Below are 27,235 nucleotides of genomic sequence, written 5' to 3' on the forward strand. Positions count from 1 at the left end.
TCACGCCTTCTCTGACTTAATCTGCAGGATAACCTGCCAGGAAGGGCATTATTATTTTCTCCATCCTTATGGATGAAACTCGGAGAAATTAATAATTTGCCCGAGATCACACAGCTGCTAAGACCATAGCTAGGATTTGTGCCGCTATAGCAAATGAAAGAGCCAGTGCTCCGCCTGGGCGGCTTAGTGGACGTGTTGGAGCTGGACAGGCCCTGATTTCAAATTCTGACCCAGTTTTACTCGCAAGCTGTGGTTAAGAGCACAGACCCTGGAGCCAGACCTAACTACCAGGTCACTCTGAACCTCAGTCTCTTCATCTCTACCTACTTCATAGGATTAAATAAGCCAACACATGCAAGAGCACTTGGTCCCAGAGTACTGTTAGCTATTTTTACCTCTGTTATCTGTAAAGTGAACACTATAATCAGGGCCAGGTCGAGACCTTCAAAGACCTCAAAACGCCAGAGAGAACAGCCTCCCCCCGTCCACTGCCCCATGTAATTCCGTAATAAAACAATATAACCCATAAAACACACATACAAAACTCGCCCTGTGCTGAAATTTAAAAAGCTTCGTTTTAGATCTTCATGACAGGACAAGATGAGTCCACTAAATAGGAATGATTCACATTTTCTTAGTGCCTGTGCTTTGCTCAGACCTAAATCTGTGTTTAGTTGGCCTGTTGGGAAATGAGGGTGGATAATTACATCTGTCAGGGTGGTTCAGAGAATTAAAGGAGATAATGCAAAAGCTATCGAGAAATTGTCTGGCATGAAATAGGTGCTTGGGAAATGAGAGCTAGAACTAGACTTTTTTGGAAGGGTTTTTCTCACTCTGTTCATATTGCTATACTTTTGGCTTGCTTCTGTAAGGTAGCAGTGGCCCATAAGCTATATATAGCTGGCAGCAGGAAGGAATGATTGTCAGGTTTTTAAATTAAGGTCCTGCTTACTTTGTGGGGACTAACATTTCTGTTGCTTCGGCTTTGCTAGTGATATTTATTTGCCACGTCAACTAATTGGGGGAAGGACAAACTTTGTTATATCTTCATGGGTTGATTCCTTTATGATTACTGCATGTTCCTTTAAATCTCTATAATGGTTTTTATTTTTATGTCAATTTGAAATCATTTCTGCTTTATTTCATTTAGTATTTGCATCATATGGATTTTCCCAATATTTATCTTTGAATCTTTGTTTTTATATTTTAAAAAGGTCTCTTGTCATAATCATGTAGTTATAGTTTAATCCACTCATAATCTTAGTCTTTTAATGGGAGTTTTATTCTGTTTACATTTAATGTAATTATTGATAACTATGAGTTTAAATCTGTCTTTTATTTTTTTCTATTCCATCTCTTCTTCTTTCTTGTCTTCTTTTGGATTAATCAAGTATTTTTATTATTCCATTTGCTCCTCTATTAGTTTGTTAGTAGCTATTTATTCACTAAGTAGTTACCTTCAAGGTTACAGCATGCATCTTTGATCAGTTTTATTGTTTACCTTAAATTAGTACTTTTACCACTTCCATTAAAATGCAAGTTCCTTAGAACAAGTTAACTTCATTTATTCCTCTTCTACTCACATAGCCACCCTTTCATGTTGCTCTCCATTCCTTGCTGAGTTTTCATCATTCCGGAGCATTCTTTTGTAGTATAGGTCTATTGGTGGCAATGATCTTAATTTTGGTTTATTTCATTTTTGTATTCATTTTTGAAGGAATTTTTTTTTTTTTTTTTTGCTGGTGTAAAATTCTACATTGGCAGATGAAATTCCTTTGTTTTCTGATAGTCATCATTTCCACTGAGAAGTCTATTACTCCTTTAAAGAAAATTTGTCTTTTATTCCCCCTCTAGGCTGCTTTTAAGATTAATATGTTCTCATAGATATGTAGTTCGACTATGAAAAATATACCCACGAGTGTTTTTCTCTGTATTTTTTTTCTATATATATTTTCTCTGTATTTCCCTTCTTTGGTTCACAGAACTCTTTTATTCCATTTGCTTGATATCTTTCATCAGTCTTGGAAATTTTTCTGTCACTTTCTCATTAACATTATTTATGACTTGTTCTCTCTCTCTTTTCCTTCTGTGGCCCCTATTACATATGGTAGGCCTTTTCTCTATGTCCCATACAGTTTTTATGCTTTTTGAAAAACCTATTTTCCAACATTCTTTCTGCGATTTGTCTACTGACTTATCTTCATTAATTTTTTCTTATGCTTTGTTCAGTCTGTGGTTCAACTGCTCTATTGAATTCTGAATTTCAGTTATTATATTTTCAATTTTAGAATTTCCATTAATTTTTAAAAATATCCTAGTTCTCTACTAGCATTCTATACCTTGAATCTATTTTCTTGACCATATTGTCAAAGTTGTTGGAGAGGCCATGTTTGATAATCCCAATATCCGACTCTTAGATGGAGTTGGTTTTTGTTTTTGCTTTTGGTCTTGTCTCCTTGAATGCCTGGTAATTTTTATGAAATGCTGAACACTGCGTATCAGAAAATTTATAGAGGCTCCGGAAGATGACATCTTCCCCCAAAAGAAAAGTTACTTTTCTATTAGCAGGTAGTCATAGTAGAGGCAAATCACTTTGATCTAATAAGGGATTAAGACGATTCAAGGCAGGATCTATTCGGTTTGCTCTCAGTCAAGAAGTAACTCTTCAGGGGCCTCAGTTAAAAGCCGTGTGTGTTTACTAAGGCCTCTCATCCTTGATGGGCCATAAACTCCAGTATTTGCCTCCCTAGTACTGGAAGATTGCCAAAAACGCTCCTTCATTTCTTGCCTTCTTAGCTACTGCTTTCTGCTTGGCTTCTCTGCCTCCCATTCCACCCAGCTTAGGTGTCAGCATATACCTCAAAAGTAGTGACTGTCAACAATATTAAGCTCTCTTCATTGTGGTTCTCATATCTCTAGGATCTTTGCTTGGATCCTGCCTACCTTAGTAGCCCTAAACTCCAGTTTTTGTCTCCCCAGCCCAATGTGACCGGAAAACTCTAAGCTGTTATTTTTCCCCTCTGTGCTTATAAAATGGCAAATATCTTGCAAGGAAAAGTGGTAGAAATCAGACTTAACTCAGTCCATTTCTCATATCTCTGGGATCTTGGGCCCTCAAGCCCTTGTCCTCCGATGCCTTAATGTTTTGTAGCCTTTATTTTTTATTATGATAGTGAGATCGAACCACAAATACAAACAATAGCTGGGAGGCAAATTCAGTTAGAGTTTAATACATGTTAGGAAAAAAATGGCTTATTTTCGTTTTCTCCAATATTAGAGAAAAATGCAACTTTAAACCATATTAAATGGAAGAATTTAGATTAATTAAAGAGAAATACGAAAGGCAAAAATTCAAGCCAATAGCTTAAAATGTAGGCAAACTTTAATATCCTAGGGTTAGGGAAAGAATTTTTACATTTAGAAAAATATTGGACAAACATATAAGAATTTTTTTGTTCTACAAGACACCATAAACAAAGAAAACAGACAAATGAGAGATTAAGAAAAATTTACAGCATCTAAAGCAAACAACGAGCTAATACCTAGACTTTACAATGCACTCCAATAAATTAACAAGAAGAGAAAAAAAGAAAATCCATTAGAAAAATGGGCAAGGATAAAAGATACGAATAGACGATTCTCAGGAACTCATATGCCCCATAATAGTGAACAACTATGAAATATCGTTTTCCATCCATCGGCTGGGCAAGACTTAGTTGGACAATGCCAAGTGTTAGCAAGAATTTGTGAAACTAGAACGCGTAGGCACTTCCGGTGGGCCTTGGTATTAGCACTGGAATTGTGAAGAACAGTCTAGTAGTACTTGATCAAGTTCAGCTCACGTCCACCCAATGATAGAAATTTTCCTCAAATATAAATATTTATTTTAAGAATATATGTATGTATCTATATGCACATATATAGATATACAGAAATTATATGTATGTTTTATTTAAATGGAAATGTTCATTGCAGCATTGTTTATGGTGGCTGAGAGATGAAGACTTTCTAAACGTTCATCACTGGAGTGATGCATAAATATGGTAAAGTGGCTGCACAGTATTGAATTCTAGCCACAAGCTAGACAACTATCCAGCAATGTGTATATATTTTAAAAAATCGTAGTGCAAAGTAGAAAAAAAGTTTAATAAGCAAAAAGAGATCTCATGTACAACTATTTAATTTATTATTCAAGTAAATTAAAACATCACACATAAAACAACATAGTGTCATTTATAAGGAGACGTGTTTAATACATTAGAGTCATTGTCTAGGGTGGGGTAGATAATGAGGGTAAACAAGAGATTTTAAAAATCTTGTTGAAAGAAGCTAATCGCTCAGTTATAGATTTCCTCCCTCCTCCCTCCTTCCCAGTTCCTCTCTTCCTTCATCCCTTCCTTTCTCCCATCCTCCAACAGATGTTGATCAGATGGCAAGATCCTGTGTCAGGCGCTTTGGAGGAAATATAGATGATTTCCATGTTGCTTGGCCTTCAAGGATTTTAGGCAAGATGAAAATATACCAAAAGCTGTAACGGCAATCCTGCGTACCAGAGTTAAAACTCACACATTCCTTCTCGGCTGCAATGTCAACAAATGCTGTTTGGATGTGCTAAGAGCTCTTGAGGATGACAGCAACACTCAGTAAAATAAATAAGCTATGTGACTAAAGCCAGAAGTGTCACATTGCTGTTTCTTTCCTCATCAGTCTTTTCTGATGATGTGTATGCCATGGGTCTCAAATGCAAAGGCCTATAGGGACCGGAAGGAAATATAAATGAAAAAAGAGAATCAAATGCAAGACACTTGGGAGAGGTGGGGACTGTGGCAAACTGGAGCCCACACGCCTTGACCGAATTGGTCTGCCACTACTCAGCTCCAGCTAATTGTTGTCATGCAGGAATGTGACAGTAGCCTTCTAATTTCAAGAGAAGCCAAAAATCTGGATTTTTATGTGAAATTGCTTCATTTAAAAATATTGGCAATGACTTCAAGTATTTTTAAACTCCAAAGAGGAAAAAGACAATTCATTTTGTTTTTAACTGGATTTGGTCATTTAGCTAACAATTTGCTGCCTCTAATACCCATAACACCTAGTATCTGGATATTTTGAGATCAATGCTATTTTTTACATCATTGTTTATTTTTTTACATCATTGTTTGTTTTTTAACCTTGAGTTATTTGCATATATCCAAAAAGATGAAGAGAAAGTGTTGAGATAAAATGCAGATTTCTGGCATCTACCATCAGACAACAGGTTCAGTGTCTGCTATTTGCTGAGTTCCATATAATAAGTTTTGTTATATTAAAATAACAAAATGCCACAGCCTCTCTTCTGGAGTGCCTGTGGCATTTGGAGAACAAGAAAACAGGCACATAGGACACATGTTTACATGGGAACATTTAGGAACTAAACGTGATCAGCTAATAGAAAGGTATAAACAGTAGAAGCCAATTTGTATGGAATTCTCTCATCAGATTAAAAAGTATATACAAAGCACTTCCTATGTGTAAATCCTGGGATAAGTGATTTCTTTCTTTTTAAAAAATCATGTGTTTCAGGAACACAGGATACATAGTAACCATATAACAGTAATGTGCCTACCATCCTGCTTACAAACTAAAACTGGATTGGCAAACTTTTTCTGCCAGATAGTAAATATTTTCAGCTTTGTGGGCCTCTGTCACAATTACTCAGAAGTTGCAGAGTGAAAGTAGCCATGGACAATACAGTAAACCAATGAGCAGGCCTGCGTTCAAAGAAAACTTTACTTAAGGACACTGAAATTTGAATTTTACATAGTTTTCACATGTCATGAAACATTATCCTTATTTTGATTTTTTTTCAACCATTTAAAAATGTGAAAGCCATTCTTAGCTCACAGCTCGCACAAAAACAGGTGACAGGCTGGATTTGGACGGGTCATAGTTTCTGTCAGACCCTGAACTAAAATGTTACAAACACAGTCGAAGCCCCCAGGGTAGCCCTTCCCCAGTCGTGTATCCTTACTGTTCCCGTAACTAGCCATTCTCCTGCAATTGGCGTTTATCCTTCCTATACATGCTATATCTTTTTATTGCATGCATCTCTATCCTGAACAATATAAATATCGATTTGTGTACTTTGCACTTCATAGAAATGGTATGACACCTTGGGTGATTTTCTGCCTCTTTGCTCAGTACTTTGTTTGGCAGTCTGTTCACTGTGCTATGTGGAGTTCCAATTCCATCTTTTTCACTGCTGTATTATATTCCATTACAAGAGCATACTGCCTATATTTATTCATTCCTATGGTAGTGAATGCGCATAAAGTTGCTGCCTACTACGTACTGTCTTTTCATGCATTATCTCTTTTCATCTTCACCATGACCTTGTCAGGGAGGTACTTGATAATCCCCATCGTCCAAATGAGAACACTTTTGACTTAGAGCAGGCTGGTAACTTCCCCAAGGTAGTGCGTGGTGACACTGGAAGTTGAATCCACAACCTTTTCACGGTGGAATCTGCATTTGTAACCACTTTGCCATCAATTGGTATACTGCGCTTTATTAGCACAATAATAACGGATCCCGACCTTGGATATTGGTGTGGCAGTCAATAAACTTAGCCTTTCTCTGAGGATAGCTCGAATCAGTGTCACACGTTGCTGGTTTTAGTTTAGTGCTTTACGAACTGCCACGTATGGTATTATGTGCATTTCCTAACCACAGTGGGTAAGAATTTATAACAAGTACGTACTGACATAATGCAAGAGTTGAAAAAGTTTTGAGTAAAAAATGAAAATGACCCAAGAGACTTGTCCTTGTTTTTCCCTCCCCCCTCCACAACATTTTATCAAAATCGTAATTCGGAAGCCAGTGTTTTCTTTCTGGGGAGGAGCCGCAGTCATGGGCTGCGGTTTTGCTGCGCAGAGGGGCTTAAGTATCAGTGATGCCTTTCGAGCCTTTCCCCATCTGGATAAGTAATGCCCTGTAACACCATGTCTGTTTTTCACTCTCAACTGCAGTCAGCTCCAACTCCTTCCCATGCCCAAATACCAGCTCTCCCTCTCTACCTGTTACTCCCTCCCTCTACTGGGAAGTCTCCCTGGCTCACCCCGCTCCTTCAGATGACATTTAAGAGACCAAAATATAATTTTTCTAATGGCAAAATACAGTAGGAAGGAGGGGAAAGTTTTAATCAAGTGGGCGTATTCTCCAGAGGGGACCAAGTACTTCATTTTAATTCCTCATTTCCCTTTGATGAAAAGTTTAGTGAATTTTTATTATGTAAAATTTATAAGATGACTGGGTTTAGGTAATCAGCTTTAATATTTATACTCTTAGGAAAAGAAATAGGAATCATTAGTAAGCATGCATAATTAATGAATAAATTACATTTCCCTTTGTTTTCTTCCAGGTACAAGGAAATGCTAGAACTAGTGATCTCACCCAGCCTTACAGTAAACAGCGCTTGTCCGGGTAAACTGAAGCTTAACCGTGCTGACGCCGATGTCTGGACTCTGAGTGACATAGAAGGTAGGCCTCCTGGCGCGAGTTTTGCTGGACTGGTGGTGGTCTCCCCTCACCCTGCGGATATAGTAAGGGACTGACAACAGCCTTAGACAAGCATCCTTTCGAAAGTACTGTCGTTATGACAATTTCTCCTCCCGCCATTTAAATTGTTGCCTCTGGACCAAAACTTTGGCATACGCAGCTGACGATTTTGTCTAGTCATTCAAGGTGAAAGTGTGTTCGTTCGTTTGTGTTCTGAACTTCCTGTCTCGGTTTCCAGTTCCAAGCAAGAACTGCTGACACCTCCACAGATGACAGTCAGTTTCGGGTGTGTTCCAGGCAGGGCCCAGGGTACGTCCCGCAGGGTCATGGTCGTGAGCTGTGAGTTCCGTACCTCAGCGCTCTCCTGCCATCTCGGCATCCAAGCAGGCGCCTTGTTTACAGGGATTTGACGCTGAGACAAGAACTCGTCTGCCTTTTGCTTTCAGGTCAGGTTGAAGTCAAGGAAGCAGAGGAGAGTTAAGCTGTTTTAAAAATTATTGGCAAATGATGCAGCCAGACTAGTTTTCACTAGAACAATTCCAGCTATTGTCTGCTTGTTTGGGATCTGTCAGCCTTCCTGGCAGAGCTGGAGTTAACAAAAGGCATTAAGCTATTATGTTTAACCATTGGGCTTTAACCCTTTATTAGACCAGCTTCGGGATTTGCTGCTGGTGTTCTGGTCTGACCCGCTGTCTCTCCTTCATGGTCTGTGTTTGATACCAGCTCATGGGGCACAAATGCTATACGACTGTCACGGAAAACCAAAGAGATGTGTGTCTAGTCAAATATAACATTACAAGTAATTTGCTTTTAAGTAACTCCGGGCTTCTGGAAGTAATTATTGATGTCACCAAGACATCATTTTCTTTAGACATTTTCTTTACATGCTGGTAACGAAGCTGGAACAAGCCTGCTTCAAGTGCCACCAAGAGAGGCTGGGCTCTCATGCCCAAACCGCGTGGTAGAGAACACACCCTCATTCTTCCTGGCTCTTTGAAGCATCCGTGTAAACCACCCTTGGCTTTCTGAGAATTGGAAAAAATTTCTTGAGTCTTGCTCAAAGCCAGTCACCTTTTCTTTCTGATAGAGGCACGAGTCACTTTAAGACCACCTTCATTTCAGACCAGGAGAGGTAAGAAGAGGCAAAGACCACCGAGCGAGGAAGATTCAAGTCTGATTCCCAGCTCCACTGTCAGCCATCCCGATGATCTTGGGCAAATCAGTGAACTCTAGGCCTCAACTTTCTCACCTGTCAAATGGGGCGTAATCATGACCCACTTCACAGGGTGCTTATTGCAAAGTCTAAATAAGGTGAAGTTATGTAAAGTGCCTGGCACCCTTGAGGGCATAGTACAATAGTTAAACTTATTATTCCACTGTCATTCTCCTCTGAATCAGATAACCACAGTGAATTCAAAACCACAGTTGCAAACAGGCAGCTCACAGCCAAGTCTGACCCTCAGGTATGCCTTTGTTTGGTTTACACCATGTTTTTAAATAAAGGTGAACTTGTGAGAATGGGGACAGCTCAGATAAAAATCTGGATTTCCAGTTTCTCTTGAAATGCTGAGTGCTTTAGAAACACTGGGCCCGCATTTCTGCCTGGCTGCCACTAGTGGGAGCTAGGGGGCAGCTGTCCCTTAGATGAGTCCCGGCCTTTTGTCTTGAATTTTTATGAGCACATACTTTGTGCCAGGTGCTGTTCAGGACAATGCAAATCTGGATTAATTCTCCTCTGCTTCCATCACCACCACACTTGACATTTGCAATGTGCCAGGCATTAATGTATTAACTCATTCGATCCCCACAACTCTAAGAAGGGATACTGTTATTAACTTCATTTTACAGAGGAGGACACTGAGGCACAGAGAGGTTAAGTAGCTTGATTGAGATGGCACAGTAAAGTGACAGCTAAAATTTGAACCTGGATAGTCTGACTCCAAAGTCTGTTCTCCCGATCAGTGCATTGTACTGTTTTTCATGTAATTATTATACCCCTATTAAGCTATGAGCCCATTTTATAGGTGTGGAAGTTGAGGGATGGGGGAGTTAAGTAACCAGATTAAAGTCGCACAACCAGTGACAGGGCCAGGAATAAAACTCAGGCACTCTGGCTCCAGAGTCCCCACTTCTAAACTCAGTGATCGCTTTCTGCCAAGCTCTTGAGTCTCCAGACCCCAGATGTCCACCCCCCAACAGTAGTGGCACCCGCAAACACACCATCTCTCTCCTCATTGTGCCTTGGAGCTGTCGGTGCCCTCTCCACCGCCCTGGAGGGAGCTGCCTGCCAAGGCAAAGGCTTTGGAGTGGCAGTGATGGGGCAGAGAGAGGTGGCTCTCAAGTTCCAAGTAGGCAGGGCCGGAGGAGTCAGGTTACACACACACACTTTTCTTCTCTTGACATGGGAGTGAGCACTGGGAATCTGTGGGGGACATTCCACCCTAGCTGTGGCCTCAAGTGCTAGACCAGCTGCTCTTCCTGCCTGGCCCCCTGGTCTCCTTCCTTTGGGCCCTTTCTTCTGTCATAGAGGAGGACCTCAGGGAGGCACAAGCCACAGAGCCTACACTCAGGGGGCCTGTGCAGGCACAGGGACCTACGAAGCCCCCCAGCAACACGAGCGTTCCGGCTCTGCCTCTTACCAGTGGTGGGACCCTGGGCTGGTGGCCTAACCTCTTTGGCGTTCATTTGCCTCATCTGTTAAATGAGAATGAGTTTTCCACCAGCCTCAAAGAGTTGATGTGCGAATGAAATGAGTTAAACTTGGAGCGGATTTAATGTTTAAGAAAGTACAGAATAAGATCTACATTCCTTCCCCCTGGCCCTCAGGCTCTACTTATCTGTCCCCGGCAGCTTCTCACGCATGTCATCTTCCATTCCCTCTGTTCACTGGGCCTAGCCCCGGGCCTGTTTCCTTTGCTGTAACTCACGAGCACGATTCTGCCCTCAGAGCCTTTACACTTGCTGCGCCCTCTGCCTGGACCAGTCTCCCCCGTCCCTGCGGGACCATCCCCTCATCCTGCGGGACCATCCCCTCATCCTGCAGTTCTCATCAGAGAGACCTTTCTCATCGAAAGTAACTGTTCATTTTCTCCCTCATTCAACAGACGTTTTTCAGCCAGATGTCCAGCATGGTTCTAAGCACTAGGAAGACAACACAGAACCCCTGTTCTCCTAGGGTACAGAGCAGGGGGCTGACAATAATAATAAATCGGCAAAATGTATTGCATGTTGAATGGTGATGCTACGAAAAAAAATCAGGGAAGGGTACGAAATGCAGGGATGTGGGTTGCGGTTTTCATTAGGGTGGCCAGGAGAGATGTCGCTGGGAGGGCAACACTTGAGTAAAGGCTGAGGGAAATGAGGAGGGCACTCCATGGTGACATGGAAGAAGAGCCTGATGAGCAGAGGAAGCAGCAAGCACAAAGGCCCTGAGGCAGAGTGTTCCCAGAGCACTTGGGGAGCAAGAAGGAGGCCTGCGTGGCTGAAGACCAATGAACAGGGGAGCGATGGGGGAGATGAGGTCGGAGAGATGACCAGGCACAGAGCATGCGGGGCTTTGCGAGCCATTAGGACTTTGGCTTCTACCCTGAGTGAGGTGGGAGCCACAAGAGGATTTGGAGCAGATGAGGGCTGATCTGATTTATATATTGACAGGATTCTCAGGCTGCATGTGAGAACGGGCAAGGAGTGGGGACAGAATAGGAGCCCAGAGACCAGAGAGGAAGGCATCACAATAACCCAGTGAACGGTGACGGTGGCTTGGATGGAGTGGTAGCAGTGGAGTCGTGAGAACGGGTCAGACTCCGGGCCACTTTTGAGGGGACAGCCCCCAGAACACTCAGCCACGCTGTTCCATGTCCTGTTTTGTTTTCTTCATATTCCTACTTTCCATCAGAAGTTGTTTGTTTCTCATTCCCAGTCTCTCTCCCCGAGAATGTGAGTTCTCGGAGGGCAGACCTTGCCCCCTTTAGTTGCCTCTGTATCCCCTCTGCTGAGAATGAAGTATGATACATAGCAGGTGCTTAAAAGTGCTTGTCGAATGAATGGATGCAGAAAGACAAAGCGCTCCGCGAGACCGTGAGACTGTAGGACCGACTGTTTGGACGAGCGCGGCCCGGGGGAAGCCCGTGTGCTCTCACGCCTCCCAGCTGCACCCTCTGCCCGGCAGCCCTTCCTGTCCTCAATTCCCAGTCAGCGGTAATACACAGATACACGATCCTTGTAAAAGCTTGAACTGTTGGGCCAAACTTCCTCTTGCCACACCCAGTCTTAAGTCTTTTCCTCCCGTCCCCAGAGGTAACCACTGTTATCATATTTGGTGCGTGTGATTTAAGGCCTTTCTCTATGTGATTGCATGTCTATAAATGTATATTTATATAATTTCTATATGTTTCTATAACTATATTTACTGTAGAAATATTGTTTTGCCGGAAAAAATGAGAAACACAAAGTTATCATACTATATATTTTTTCTAGAATTTTCTTTGTCCACTCGAGATACATTAAGTAATCATCTACCTCTTAAAAAGAAAAAAAAAAAAACTTCATAGTATACCAAGAGTGACCTGCCCCAGTTCATTTAGGCACTCCCCTGCAGATGAACACTGGGGTTATTCCTAAGTTTTTTGCTCTTACAAGCAGTGCTGCCGGGGGCATTGTCATGCGAGCTGCTATCTGAACAAGTGCACCATTTCAGGAAAGATGCTGAGAGGTGGGCTGCAGCCTCGTACGGTCCCCTTCCCCTTCCTTTTTGCCTTACAGACTCTGCTTTACCCAGCGTCGCCTCTGCCTTCTTATGAAGCCTCCCAAGCCTCTCTGCAGAGAGACTTGCTAGTTTCTCTTTTCATTCCTTCGTTTCTCCAGTCGCGTGGTCAACAAATTGTTTGATGTGCCTGTCATGTAAGAGGCGGATGGGCTCAGCCAGGGGATGTGTCTATCCCAGCCCTGTCCTCAGCTCATCGTGTGAACCTGGGCAAATTCCTACTCATCTCTGAGCCTCGGTCTCCTGTCTGGATAATGATGATATGTTCACTGTATGCGTTTGTTCAGTAAATTGTCCTCAAATGCCTGCTGTGGGCCAGGCCCTGGTGTAGGATCTGGGAATATAACAGTGACCAAGATGGACAAGTTCCCTCTTACAGAGTTTATGTTCTAGTGAAAGGGCAAGGTATTGAATTTTTAAACAAATAGGGATTTCAGGTGGGGGTAATTTCTGTGAAAAACAAAACAGGAACGTGATAGAATGACCTGCATGTGAGCCGGTGGTTAGAAAGGCTTGAGCGTGGTTATGTTAAAGGCTTTGCAGAGTACTCGATGCTTAGAAAACTCAGCAGAAGTTAGCTGTGTGTATCTCCCTTTTTAATATGCATAGAATAACCTGGGGACCTTGTTAAATTGTAGGTTCTGATCCAGGCTGAGAATCTGCATTTCTAAGAAGCTCCCAGGTGATGCTGAGAGTTCTGGCCCACCAGCCACTCTGAGTAGCAAGGTGCTAGCTCGGTGGGTCTCAAATTCTCTTGTGCATCAAATCTACCTTGGAAGTTTCACTGGTACACAGAGGACAGAGCTCTACCACTAGCACTTTTGATGCTATAAAGGTTTGGCCTGGGGCCCCAATAATTTACATTTCTAAAAGTCCCAGGTATGCTGATGCTGCTGGTCTAGGGACCACACTCCTATAACCAGATTTCTGAGCTGGTTACACATTGGAATCTTCTGGGAAGTTAAAAAAAATTATTTTAATGCTAATGTGTCACCCCAGAGAGTCTAATTGGTCAGAAGTGTGACCCAGGCAATGGGGATTTTTTTAAAAACTCTCCAGATGAGTGTATTGGGCATCCAAGATTGAGAACCGTTACTGTAGACACTGAATTCTTCCAGGACAAAGACGATTTTTTTATTCCTATATGTCTATTTAAATTTTTGTTCCTAATTAGCACACAGCTCAGTGCCTAGTTCGTGGTAGATTCTTAAAAATTATTTATGGATGGGAGAATGGGTGGGATGGACTAATGGATGGATAGGAGGAGGGTGGATGGGAGAATGAGTGGAAGATGGATGGGTGGGTGGGTGGATGGATGGATGGATGGGAGTTGGATGGATGGGCAGGGGAATGGATAGGTTGATAGATGGGTGGGTAGATGAATACAGATCTTGAGGAATCACAAATAACTTCAGGTTGGTATTGGCTTTGAATCCTTTGTAAAGTTTCCTTTACTTCTTCCTGCCCCATATTCCAGATCTGTAAAGTACAGAAAATAACTTGTTCATTGGGTTGTTACAGGGAATAAAAGAGATAAGACCTACGCAGTCTTTTAGCATAGTGCCTGACTTGTAGGAACCACTAGAGAAATATTAGTTATTGTTCATCACTATTTAAGAGAAAATTGGGTTTGAATTATACCCTATCTTCTGGAAGCGGGTGGGGGAGTTACAGAACTAAGAAAGCAAAGCTGAATAGAGAAATTTTTTTTTTTTTTAGTGCAGATACATTATGCAAAAGCCAAGGCTATAATCTCATTAAGTGTTTCTTCAGAAAGGCGAAACCATGGCCCCGTGGAACAAGCTGGGCTGTCAAGTTCTCTCAGATTTCTTGCACCAGCTCTGCCCTGGGCCTGACAAGGTCTAATTTTGAGTTTCATTCTCACCAATTCCAGCCTGGGGCTGTTAGGCTGAGCTGCCAGGAGCCTTGCCAGGGTTCTCACCTAAGGAACCATGGATCACCTTTACCTTTCCCACCTCTAAGCCTTTCTCAAGGGCTTCCTTGGGGGGACTTGGCACCTAAAACAACTTCTGCCTGCATGGGACAGAATCGGTATAGTGTTTAGGAAATCACCAATCCCATCTTTATGAAAAAGGCACTGAGTATTACTATCCAATGCCCTCCACAGATAAAGGACTTTCCCCCTGTGGCAATGTCTCACAAATGTCACACATTCTAGAGCTACTTTCTGCCGTCTGTTCATACCACCTATACTGTCACTTGCTTACTCATTTTCCTTTAAAACAACTCTCTTTCAGTAAATTCATTTTAGAAGGATGACAAAATCAGTTCCAGAAATAAAAGATTACTTTGATAGTCTCATTATGATTCTAATATGCATTAAACTAGATTTGTGATAATTTAAATAAAAGTGTATGTATTTACATACCCCCTCAAATCCTCACACTCAGGGATATACTGACCTCATTTTTTTCAGTCCTCAGGAACGTGCCCATGATAGACAAATGACTTGTTTGCTGTCACACAGTCACTCAGTGAGAGTCAATCAGAGTGCCCACTTCCGGATTCCTAATACAGTGCTCCTCCCTGCTGTCGCTGTCCCTGGTCTGGGAGCAATTTACACCACCCACATGCGAGAGATGAGCTGATTCAGTTTATAGACATGCACCTTCCACAGCAAAAACCTCCCTCCAGATATCTCACTAGAAATTGTCTCATCTCATGAGGATCAGTTAGAAGCGGCCCCTGGGGTCCAGTTAGACAACATAATAGCAGTTGCTGCTTTCAGAATTATGAGCTTCTTAATCCTCCCAGTGAGAAGTAAAAAAAAAAAGTGTGAACACTAAAATTGGACTCCTGGATTTAAGTGGCTTAAGCAAGGGCCCCAGGAGAATGGAAAGCTGATAATAGCTCCTGTGTGTTAAGCAGTTACCATTTGGCAGGTAGCTGCCTCTGTGACCCTTGTGGCAGCCCTGCAGGTATGAGATACTGCCCCATTTTGCAGATGTGGAAAATGAGGCTAAGAGTGAGGAAGCGGTGGGCATGAGGTCACACAATCCTAGTGCAGCAGAGTCAGGATTTGAATTTGGGTCTGACCCTTCTGCCCACATGCTTTCTTTGGAAGGAATATTAAGTAAAAAACTATGAGATTTGGGTTACAGATCTAGCCCACACAGCAGGTGCATAATAAACGTTTGTTGAATGCATGAATGAATCAACAAAGTGGGTGTGTCCCTGGGCAAGTTGCTTCACAGAATCACAAACACACACACTCACACATGAGTGTGCACTTACACATACGGACCCCAGCGTTAGTTTCCTCTTACTAAAATTTGGTCTTTACTTTGCCCATTTGTATTACCTTCTTGGACCTGATATGCATTTGAGTTTGTGACTTCAGGAATAGAGATTTATTTTTATGAACCCAGAATTGTGATACTTTTTAGTAATTTGCAGTTCATTACTAGCCTCTGGTCTAAACTCTTGTTACTCAAAGCGTGGTTTCCGGTCCTGCCACGTCAGCAGCACCTAGCAGCTTCCTCGACCTGCAGACTTGAAGTCTGCCTCTTAATGAGGTCCCCAGGCCGGTCCTGTGCACGTTAAGGTTCCAGGTGCGCTGCTCGACACCGTTCTCTTTCTTCCTTGCACCTCGTTATAATTATAACTAAGTACTTATCTACGTCATTATGTGTTTGCCATCCATCTTCCCTAAATGGGAGGGTCCACGAGGGCAGGGACCCTGACTACTTTTGCTCACCTAGTGTAACCCAGGTGAGTTCACCCCAGAGGCTCTGGCCATCCATTTAACTAATCCTTCTCCCTTCACCCATGGGAGGCTGGGGAGGAAGAGGAGGCATAGAGTTTTAAATCGAGAAGTAAGCAGAGGAGGCTCTTTGCCCCTCTCCACTTGAGAACTACCTGCCCCATTTTATGTGCCAGCCTCATCCCCGGAGACACACGGTGAGCCTTGGAGTAAATGGATTTGTCTATGTTGAGTCAGGTCACTGGCAATATGGATGTGAGTCACTATTAATGACTCCTTCATTGACCTTAGCCTCGTTCGCCTTGGCAAGTTCAGGTTAAGAACGAGGTTAAGAACAGGAATCTGTGATCGGTGGGAAGTCCGTTTCCATCTACCAGGCACCAGATCCCACAAATATCAAAGGAGCTGCTGCTGCTGCTGCTGCTGCTGAATATGGTATCTTCACCACCCCGAAGAGGCTTGGAGCTACCTGAAGAGTGAAGTCAAAAGGTTATCTGCCTGTTGTACTGATGGCCCGTGTTTGTTATGGGGTGACCATGAGCAGTATGACTGCTCCCCCTAGATTGACATCATATTTGACACCCCACACCCACTGCCGGGGTCTGTAACACTTTGGCATCATGGAGGGACTTGTGGCCACTGTTCATATTCTCTTTACCCCTGTTGGCGAGCTGTGGTACAATGGCCATTTGGCTATCCAGAGCATCATGCCTGCATTTAGTGGCATTGCCAAGGCTCTGGGCAAGACCATTCCCGAGCTGCATGGGAAGTTTGCTGGCGAGGCTCACGTGTCTCTCTGAATGTGTCTGGCTCCAACTGCCTTCTGGAGAAAGCTCTCAAATACAGCGGCATCCAAAAGTGGTGAAGCGGGCAGCTGGGGCATCATCGAAAGACATCCTGGGCAACACTGAGGTTGTCAAACAGTGATGCCCACTCCTCCACCTTTCACATCGAGGCCAGCATTGCCCACAAGCCCACTTCTTGGTATGTAGATGGACTGTAAGTGTAGGTGGCCCCTGGTCCTCGTAACCTCTGAGAACTGACAGCCGTGGACCACAACAAGAGCACCAGACGAAGAGGCTCTTCGCTCCTGGGATCTTGGCTCCGCATCCATGTTCATCCATGACACAGTCCCACCTCAGGCCCCAAAGAAAGGAAGGAGCTTGAGAGCCCTCCATTGTCACATGCCAGCAGGATTCTCAATGAGGTGTACACCGCCCTTATCTGGGTAAACAGGAAGAAGAGAGGGAAGAAGATCATTCCACATATAATCCACTCGTTTTTTGGATTCTCAATTCCCAACTGTCCCATCATGAAAAAGTTAAATGCAATACCAACTTTTTAGAACAAGGACAACCAAAAAAATATATAATAAGATGAAAGCCTGAGCTTTTCCAAAATCACACAATCTGCAAACGGAAAATCTGTTTGCACTTTCTGAATGCCTAATTCTCATTTGCACAGTCTTGCGGCCAGGTTGGTGGGGGCGGGAAGGGAAAAGAGTACAGGTTTGCACAGCAGGAGACTGAGACCTGCCCATGTGCGGAAGGCAGAGCTCAGCAATTCAGAGGGACAGAGGTGGAGAGGGGCGAGCATGCAAATCCTGGTGGGGCGGTTGTGGGGAAGACTCTCTCTTCGAATTTATAGAATGCCAAGTTAATCTCAGCCCATAGGAATGTTTCCGTAGATTTAGAATTTTATGAATATTTACACATTTATTAAAGAAAACATATTCAAAATGTTTAATTCAGTAACTTATGTACCAAACGCACTCAAGTCACTGGCTTTTACCAATAATGAGACCGTGGCTGCTTCAGAATGAGACAGTTCATTCTCTAGTCCTGGGGGAGGATGAAGACGGCTGCATGAGGCCCTGCCTGGGGCAGCAGACCCCCAGTAGGGAAATTAGTTGTGTGAGCACCTACTATGCACTAGGGGCTGCCTTTGGCATTAGACCATGGCCATTCCAACTTCCTTTTAATTCAACACAGTAAATGTTTTTACAGTACCATTCAGCACACACACACACACACACACTACAACACACACACAACACATTCTGACTTCTATAACTGGAACAAAAGGTTTGCTCAGTTCCTTCTTACATAGGCAATACCTGTTGTTGTCTATTCTATTTTACTTTTGAATCCTCGCTGTAGTTCTCTAAGTGGACTTTAGGACTCCCACCCTCATCCCAGTGGTTTGGGACTCAAATAAAATTAACTCAGCCAGAGAGGTGATTAAGAGAATGGTTTTGGCCCTCAAATAACCCTTGGGTTCAGCTGCCAGGTCCTCCTGTGCCCACAGGCTGTGCAGCTTGAACAAGGCACTTAGCCTTCCCCAGTGTCTTCATCTGCCCAGCAGGGAGAATACCGTTGCCTGCCTTGTGCCGTTGTTGTGAGGACTGGATGAGATCATGCATATAAGCAATGAACTCAGGGCCTGGCACATAGTGCACTTCTGTGTGGATGCGAGTTGCTCCGATGATGATTATCATCATGGGCTGCAGTGTCCTGGTTGCAAAGACAAACCCTGGGGCCAGAGCACCTGGGGTCCAATCACAGATCCACCCCTTATGATCTGCATGGCCTTGAGTGAGTTACTTAAACTCCCTGTGTTTCCAGTTCTTCATCTGTAGCATAAGGACCTGACTAGAACTCTCTTCATGGGGTGATTGTGTGGCTGAAAGTAATTAATCCAGGTAACATATTTAGAAGAGAGCTTGGCACATAATGAGCACTGGGTAAATCATTGATATCACCATCATCTCATTTACTCCTCACCCATCCTTGTGAGATCAGTATTTTCCCCAGTTTTACAGGAGGGAACTCTGAGGCCCAGAGGCTCTAGGCAGCCTGCCCAAAGATGCTCATTTCTACTGGGTGGTAGAGTTGAAATTACAAGTTGGTCTTCTGAGCCTCCAGCTCAGGGGCTGAGAGAGGCTCAGAGCTCTGGGGACCTGGAACATTTCTCAGGAGACACAAGGACACCCAGCCACTGCCCTACATACCAGGGAGTGTGAATTGGCAGGTTGGTACAATCGATAGACATGTTATCTAGTATTTTCTGGTCTCCACAATGAGGACATTGAGTTGTACTGCAAAAGATGACATAGCAGTAAACTGTCCATTTGTAAAATTATCCTCTCGCAAACATCTCTCCCCACATAATTCTGTCACATTTTTGTCACCTCCTGCATTATCATCTCGTCTCGATGGTTGGATGCTGTGTGCCCAGGGATAGTTGAACCAGGACCTCAGGCCACTTCCCACTCTCTGCTCCACATGCTAGCTGGAGCCTAGGAGATGATCCAAGATGTCCCTTGCCCCAAGTGCTGGGGCCAGCCCCACCTGAACCCCATGGACTGAAACTGGGGAGGCATCAAAATGATGTCATGAGAAGAAGGGAAATGGATGTTGGATAATCAAAACCAGCCATTGTCTGCCATGCTGGGGTTCTCAGGGTTGCCTTCGAGGCGGGGAAGGGTGTGGTTTTCCTCCCAGGAGTGGAAACGGCGCCAGTTTGGGAGTCCGGAAACCAAGTTCAGGTCCCGGTTGCGCTGCTATCTAGTCATGTGACCTGGCTCAAGCACATTTCTTTCTGTCCCTTTGGCCTCGGTTTCTCTATCTACACAGTGGGTGGAGGGATGGATTCCACTCTGATGTTTCGAGATGCCATAGAGTCTTTCTCTGTAGTCCTTCAACTAGTACCTGGAGACAAAGCTCACCCAGAAAGAGTTTTCAAGGAGAGTGCTAAGATGTTGTGCCTCAGATAAGCTCTTGTGGTTGAGAAAGTCCCTGGCAGCAGATCTCTAAACTTCTTCCCGCTTAAGCCGGTACCTGAAGTCACGGCTTTTGTGGAGCATCACTCTGACAGCTAACGCCCTTCAAATTTGTCTTTCCCCCTCCAGGCATCACCACATCGGCCCTTCCTCGTGTGTCCCAGTTCTTGGCGAGGTGAGTACCCTTGCCTTGTTTCCTCATGCCCTCTCCCTTCGTCTTTCTTGGGTGACAGGTATCTGGAGAGGAATCACAGGGCCAGCACTTACTAGCTGAGCTACCTTGAGCAAACAACTCTATCTCCCTGGGCCTCAGTCTCCACATCCGGAAAAAGGGGACAAGCATGATGCCTGCCCCATGAAACGAGCTAAAACGTGTAAAAAGCACCTAGAAGGGTGCCTGGAACAGTGTTTGAGAGCGTCAGCTGTTGTTTTTGTGCTGCTTCTCTTCGTTCTTTTTTTCAGTTTTTCTTCCTTTCCTTCTCCTCTTTCCTGTGCATAGACTCTTTCTCGACCCCTCCCTCCCCTCCCTTCTGCTCTATCTCTCCCTCTCTTTTTAGCTTTTTCCTTTCCTCTCCCTCCTTTTCTCTTTTCCTTATTTCTCTCTCTCCTTCCCTTTTTCTTTGTCCTCTCTCTCTACCTTTCCCCTCCACCCTCCTCCCTCCCTGTCCTTCTCCCTCTTCCCCTCTCCTTTCATCCCCTCATCCTGCTTTAACGTTCACCCAGCACTCCTCAGCACCACGCCCTGGAGACCCAGCGGTCTCTGCCCTCAGAGAGCTTTCGATCTAGTGGGGGAGACAGACCAGCGAACCAGACCCCAGCACAGCTGGCAGGTGTGCACAGGGGCAGCGGGAGCTCAGCGCAGCTTACCCAGGGCCCTTAGGGGCCTGACCTGGGGGAGCCGCCAGTCTGCACCCCATAACAGGAGAAACCTTGGGTTTGGCCTGGCCCAGTGATCAGCACCACCATATCTGGCCATGTTCTTCCCTTGATGACACTGGAGAAGTTGTTTCTAAGGAACACACTTTTTCAGCCGTCCTTTCCCTCGGGAAGATGTTTTGGGGATTGTTAGTAGCAGCTGAGGCCTTTTTAATCTTTCTAACTTGTTTATGACCTCAGGACTAGAAAGTTTCCCGTCCTTTCTCTGGGTTTTCATTTTAGACCCCATTTAATCTAAGTAGGGTTTTTTGAAAGGAAACTGGAGTTGACCATCTTTGATTTCCACTTGCTATTTCTAAGGACAAGTGTAAATTGGGGACATTTTCAGATAAGGTTCTCTGCTAAGTCCCGGCTCACTGGATGTGTTTCCAGACACCTTACGGAGCGTGTGATGATCTTGCATCATGTGCTCACCTCCTGGCTAAGAGCAGGGCATCTCTATTGGCAGCCCTATCAAAGCTGCAGTCAACTGGGAAGGTGTCTAAATTAAGGTAGATGATCGGGCTGGGATAGGCTGTGTTTCAGTAATCAATAAACCCTGCCCTCAGTGGCTTAACGCACCAATGTTTGTTTTTTCCTCACATAAAGTCTGGTGTAGATCAGGTGGAACTCTCCAGGGCAGCTCTCCTCCACACATGGATGCAGGGATCCAGGATGTGTCCATATTATGGCCCTGCCATCTCAATCTGTGCCCTCCACAGTTGCTTCCGAAAGGGGAGAGCGAGCAGAAGGGTCATAGGGGATGGTTTTATTAGCCAGACCTGGGAGCGGCTTATACATTCTACTGGATAAAACCCAGTCACGTGGTCAAATCTGACTGCAAAGGAGACAGGAAATGTAATCTTCCTGCTGCCCAGGAAAAGGGAAAATGAAATGGTTTTGATGAACACGAAAGTTCTCTGCCCCAGAGAGAGTAAATATTTAAAGGAAAATGGTGGTGTTGATACCAAAATAAGGTAGAATGGGTGCTGCGTTGGGCTTGGGGATTTAATCTGCTCTCTTTCCATGCAGACCTTGCCCACGTGTCCTGCCCAGCCAGCCACCCACGGCCATGGCAGCCTACGGCCAGACACAATATAGTGCTGGGATCCAGCAGGCTGCCCCCTACACAGCTTACCCACCTCCGGCACAAGCCTATGGGATACCTTCCTACGGTGAGTGCCAGTCCAAGCCCTTGCTTTCCCCCTGGGGTCCCCAACATCATCGTCTTTCTTCTGTCCTGTTGCCTCAGTTAAATGCAGAATGGTAAATGCAGCCAGCCGAATTTTGTATCAGAGATAGAGAAGGACAGGCACTTTAAATATGGTTCGAGTTCTGCAGACTATACCAAGGCGTCTTTTTATTGTAAGAGTAAGAAACTTAGCCCAAGCCGGCTTAGAGAAAATAGAAATTTAGTGAATCACATTCTAGGAAATCTAACATCAGGAAGGACTAGATCTAGGTGCCTGGATGATATAAAGAAAAACACATCTCGCCCCCTGTTCAGATGCTTTCCTCTGAGTTGGTTTTACTCCCACACAGGTTCTTCCCATGTGGCAGCAAAGATGGTGCCTATTGATTCTAGGTTTGCATCCTTTCAGCTCAGCACTCCCAATGAAAGGAGAACTCATTTCTCTCAGTAGTTCCACCAGAATCCCATATTGACCCTCATTGGTGCAAATGAGTCATGTGACAATACTTAGAGCAAGGCAAGGAGGTGGGGGTGAGAGAGATGAGGAGCATGGACCATATGGAGTGTGTATGAGGGAGGGATAGTTCTCTCAAAGGAAAACACAGTGATGGTGTCGATAGGAAGATAGATGCTGGGGAGGCAAAAACAACAGACCTGCAGCCTTTGACCATCAGAGCCTGACTCAGTCCGCTGTCCACTGCTCACTTGTCCCTATCTGCATTAGTCAGGGCTCTCCAAAGAAACAGGACCAATGGGATGGAGATAGATAGATGATGGATGGATGGATGGATGGATGGATGGATGGATGGATGGATGGATGGAGACAGAGATAGAGACAGAGACAGACAGAGAGAGAGAGATTGTAGGAATTAGCTCACCCAATTATGGAGACGAAGAAGTTCCAAGATCTGCAGTTAGCCAGCTGGAGACCCAGGAGAGCCCATCGTGTCATGATATGCCGGCACGATATAAAGGAGGAGAAGGCTGTGAGAAAGAAAGAACAAGAAAGACTTAATTTAGTTGCCAGTGCCAGGCAGCCCTTTTAGATGAGGGGCTGGCTCTGCTGGGAACTGAGAGGACCACGTGCAGGCCCAGGGGGGGGCGAACATCTAGGCAGTGGGGATTGCCATGGGGACTCCCAGGGACTGGAAGGGACTTGGCAAGTCCAAGAAGCCCAGTGGCTGGGACTCATTGGGGAACGAGGTAAGTGAGGAGGGCAGCACCCGAGAGGCCTAGGAGGGATTGGGGATTTTATTCCAAGTGAGATGGGAACTCTGACTGGCACGTGTATAAGCAGAGGGCTGTAGGATACAAGCTGGGTGTTTTTCAGGTCACTGTGGCTACTGTGGGGAGGTGGGAAGCAGAGAAGAAACAGGAAAGGCAGTTGGCAGACTGATAAAACCTGGAGTGAAGTGATGGTGGAGGCCAGGGACAGGGCAGGGACAAACAGAAAATGAAGAGTAATTCTAGAGGTAGCAGTGACTAGTCCTGTGGGGCCTCAGGTCAAGCACTCACTGGTAGTCACCATCGCTGAGCTGCTGCCACCCGCAGTCCTCAGTGCTATGTGTACACTAGTTCCTTTAATCCCCCCTCAATCCTGCGAGGAAGGGCCCATCATTATCCTCTTTTGAGGGATAAATAGTGGAGGCTCAGAGAGGGTGAATGAATACTCTTCCAAGCTCACCCAGCTGGTCAGCAGCAGAGGTGGAATTAAACCCTGGCAGCCTGGCCTTGGGGTCCAAGCCCAAGACCAAGCTCCATTGCCAGAGTGCACATTCCATAAATCCTAGGGGATTACCTGTGACAGACCTTAGCCAACAGGTGTGGGTATCATTTTTAACTTTCTGTCCCTCTCATGCTAGAAGACTTGTGATACAATCATACGTAAGTTACCCCGCCTGGCTGACAGCCAAGAAAAATGAAGCCATATTCTTTCTCGGCATAAAAGAGAACACTAGCTCTGTTCTCAGACAAAACATGGCATCGGGTGGAAATTAATTTGATTCAAAGTCATGTCGTGGTCTCAGTTACTTTTAGAGAGTCGGTTCTCTAACAACACAGCATAGGTGGTAAGAGCGTGCACACATCCAACTCACACCCACTGCTGCCCCTTGCTCGTCTAAGCCCATGCCTGGCTGAGTTTCCTCATTCAGACAATGACCGATGCTAAGTCTGCCCTCCACACAGTTCTGAGGATTCAATGAGATCGTCTGCATTGGTTCAGCTACCTTGTTCTGTAAAAGGCCAGATAGTAAATATTTTTGGCTTCGTGGGCTACTCAGTCTTGGTCACAACTACTCAACTCTGTTCTTGGAGCATGAAAGCAGCCAGATGATATGTAAACTAGTGAGTGTATTTGTATTTTAATAAAACTTCATCTACATGAGCAGGCGGTGGCCTAGATTTGGCCCACAGACCATAATTTTTCAGCCCTTGGTCCGTATGAAGCGCTTAGCTCACAGGGCCTGGCCTAAGGGAAATATTCAATCAGACTGCCACGCACACCCAGAATGTCCTTGTCACTGGATGATGACAGGTGAGATGAAAAGCCATTTCCCTTCACACATGCCTGTGCCCAAGCAAGCAGTTTGCTCATTGTTTGGACAAACCTTGTTAAGTCTTGATAGGAAACTTTTCTCATTGCTCCTTGGCAAATAGCATTATTACCTTTTTTTAAATAGTTGCAGGGAAATAACACAATCGAGTAAACTAGAAGCTAGGAGGTTAGGAGTAGCGAGTATTTTTTCTCAATTTACTATGAAACATTTAAGAACACATGTAAAACCATAAAGAGTAACACTGCGAATACCCATGGACTGACCATGCAACTTAAAAAATAAAAAATAGAGAGAGGTCATTTCCTTTTCTTTACAGAGATACCCACAGCCCTGGATTTGCTGTTTATCCTTCCTCTGTTTATCATTACATTATGTAGAATAGGGGGCAGCAGACTTTTACTGTGAAGAGTCTGATAGTAAATATTTTTGGCTTTGCAGGCCATCCATTCTCAATCACAACTACTCAGTTCTGCCGTGTAGCTCAAAAGTGCCACAGATAATACATAAATGAATGGATGTGTCTGTGTTTCAACAGAACTTTATTTACAAAAACAAGCAACAGGTCACATTTAGCCCATGAGCCATAGTTTGTAACCTCTGAGGTAGAGTATTATTTTGCATGTTTGTGGAATGAATAAATGAATGAATGAGTGAGTGAGCATATTTTTGCAGTTTTGTCTGTATCTATTTAAAACAAAAAATCTATATGCTCTTTGACTCAGCAGTTCCGCTTCTCATATCCAGCCTAGACAAACACTCTAATGTTGCATGAGGAGATATGTCCATTCCATCATGGATTGCAATAGTAAGAACATGAGAATTAACCTAATCAACTACCATCAGGAGCCTGGCTGAATAAGCAGTGATGTTCCATTTGGCCACTAAAACAAAAGAGCGAGTTTCAACACATAGCTCAAGAAGAATGAGCGAGGGAGCCTGGAGAAGGCAGAGGTCGGGGGTGGGGGGGGCAAGCAGAGCCCATGTAGGGCCTTGGGGCCACCCAAGGAGTTTAAATTTGACTCCAGGTGCACCAAGTACACCATTAACCATTAACCATTCCTAGCAGACTGAGCAAAAGAAGGTACCGTATAAATGCTGCTCGTTGCTGTCATCGTTGTTACTGAAGTCTTGCACCATCTGTGGCATAAGATCCTTTCACACACATTATTGAGAGGCATCGAGAGAAGGAAAGGAAAACTTTAACTTCAAAGTTATTGGCCAATTGTGGGACCCGGATTCAGTAGCCTGGCTTTCTGGACCTCAGTTTTCACCTTTAAAATTGTGAAAGCAGTATTGCCTGTTCTATGGGATGAAAGAGAGATGTGATGCTAATTACCTCATTCAGAGCCTTATAAGTTCATTTTTCCCCCTTCCTTTAGTCTCCCGACAACCCTGCCAGCAGGTATCAGTATCATATTTCATAAGGGAGGAGACTCCCAAGCTGGGCTTGGAGGAGAAACCATCCAGGTAACCAAGGAATGCAGCAAGCCATCCAGGACACGAGTGCAGACCTCTCTCCTCAAAACCCATCCTTTTACCCCACTAAGCACGCTCTTCATTTTGGGGGGCGAATGAGTGAGAAGGAAGGAAACCATAATTACAAAATGATTCCCAGAACTAGAAATATTTTTTCAATGCATATTTAAATAGTATCAAAATACTATTTTACAACTATAAGATAAAGATAAACAAAGTTTATTACATTTTTGATAAAAATACAGTGCATGGGCTACTGATGATAGGTCAGCCCCCCTCCCTCAATACAGTCCTTTCCCCAGCCAGTTGCTCATGGAATTGGTGCCTGTACTTCAAGGAAACATGTCAGAGTTTGGCCGAAACTAAAGGTAGATTTATAACCATGGCCTTTGGATAAGCAGGTCCCCCATGAGAAGAGCAGAGAGTGTGTCTTGGGGTCAAGTGTCATCATTTTTACAGAGGAAGGATGGTTCATTTAATATCTTCACCCCAAATTCTAATGGATATTTAAGCCATACATGGTGCTACTGCAGGGACTAGGTGGTTGTAAACTCACTACCCTCAGAACCAGGCAGGAAGTATGAAGCCAACCATGTGTGCAAAATTCGAGGCCCTCTTGGCCTGCCTTTTCCTGCCTCACTTTTGATAATGTCTTAGGATGTGAAAAAAAGTACAATGCAATAAAAAAATATGATGCCTTAAAATAAGCCTGTGTCTTGGAGACAGTATGAGATTCATTGTAACCTGGAAAACAAACTGGAAAACCTATAGGGTCAGCTTATTGTCACATAGGAACACAGGTGTGGTGTGTTGTTGCTAGACCATTCTATTGCTCAAAAGAAACCATAAGTCCGATTTATTGATGACATCTCCTGATTTTTAAACAAAGAAAATTAATTTCAGATTTTCCTTAAAAATATGCAGGTCTAGCAAAACATGACTGTGGGCTAACTTCAGCTCACGAGCCACCAGCTTGCAACTCCTGGTTTGGAAGCTAATAAAAACTGCACGCTGTCTTGACTCAGTAGCTCTTCTGCAGATGATAAGGAAGCATCCTAATCATGTGTCCCTGGTGCTTCTTTTTCCTCCTTCCAAGGCATCAAGACAGAAGACAGCTTGAACCATTCCCCTGGCCAGAGTGGATTCCTCAGCTATGGCTCCAGCTTCAGCACCCCGCCCACTGGACAGAGCCCGTACACCTACCAGATGCACGGTCAGTGTGGTGCTATGGCCCCTCCCTAAAGCATTGGCCAAGTTGGGTGTCCAGTCATTCATTCATTTATTCAGAAAA

General features: G+C 44.3%; 1 protein-coding gene across 3 annotated transcripts in view; it reads left to right on the forward strand.

The window, feature by feature from the left end:
• The window catches only part of EYA2 (EYA transcriptional coactivator and phosphatase 2), a 211,943-nt gene that overhangs the window by 59,284 nt on the left and 125,424 nt on the right, over nt 1–27,235 (forward strand). For all 3 annotated transcript variants that reach the window (XM_039864495.1, XM_039864497.1, XM_039864498.1), the window contains 4 exons: nt 7,400–7,518; nt 19,933–19,978; nt 21,751–21,893; nt 27,041–27,157. In XM_039864495.1, the coding sequence (XP_039720429.1) occupies nt 7,410–7,518; nt 19,933–19,978; nt 21,751–21,893; nt 27,041–27,157 (415 nt within the window). In that variant the 5' untranslated portion in view covers nt 7,400–7,409. The remainder of the gene's footprint in view (nt 1–7,399; nt 7,519–19,932; nt 19,979–21,750; nt 21,894–27,040; nt 27,158–27,235) is intronic.

The sequence above is a fragment of the Pteropus medius genome, unplaced genomic scaffold (assembly GCF_902729225.1).
Source record: "Pteropus medius unplaced genomic scaffold, Ma_sr-lr_union100, whole genome shotgun sequence".
Taxonomy (NCBI): domain Eukaryota; kingdom Metazoa; phylum Chordata; class Mammalia; order Chiroptera; family Pteropodidae; genus Pteropus; species Pteropus medius.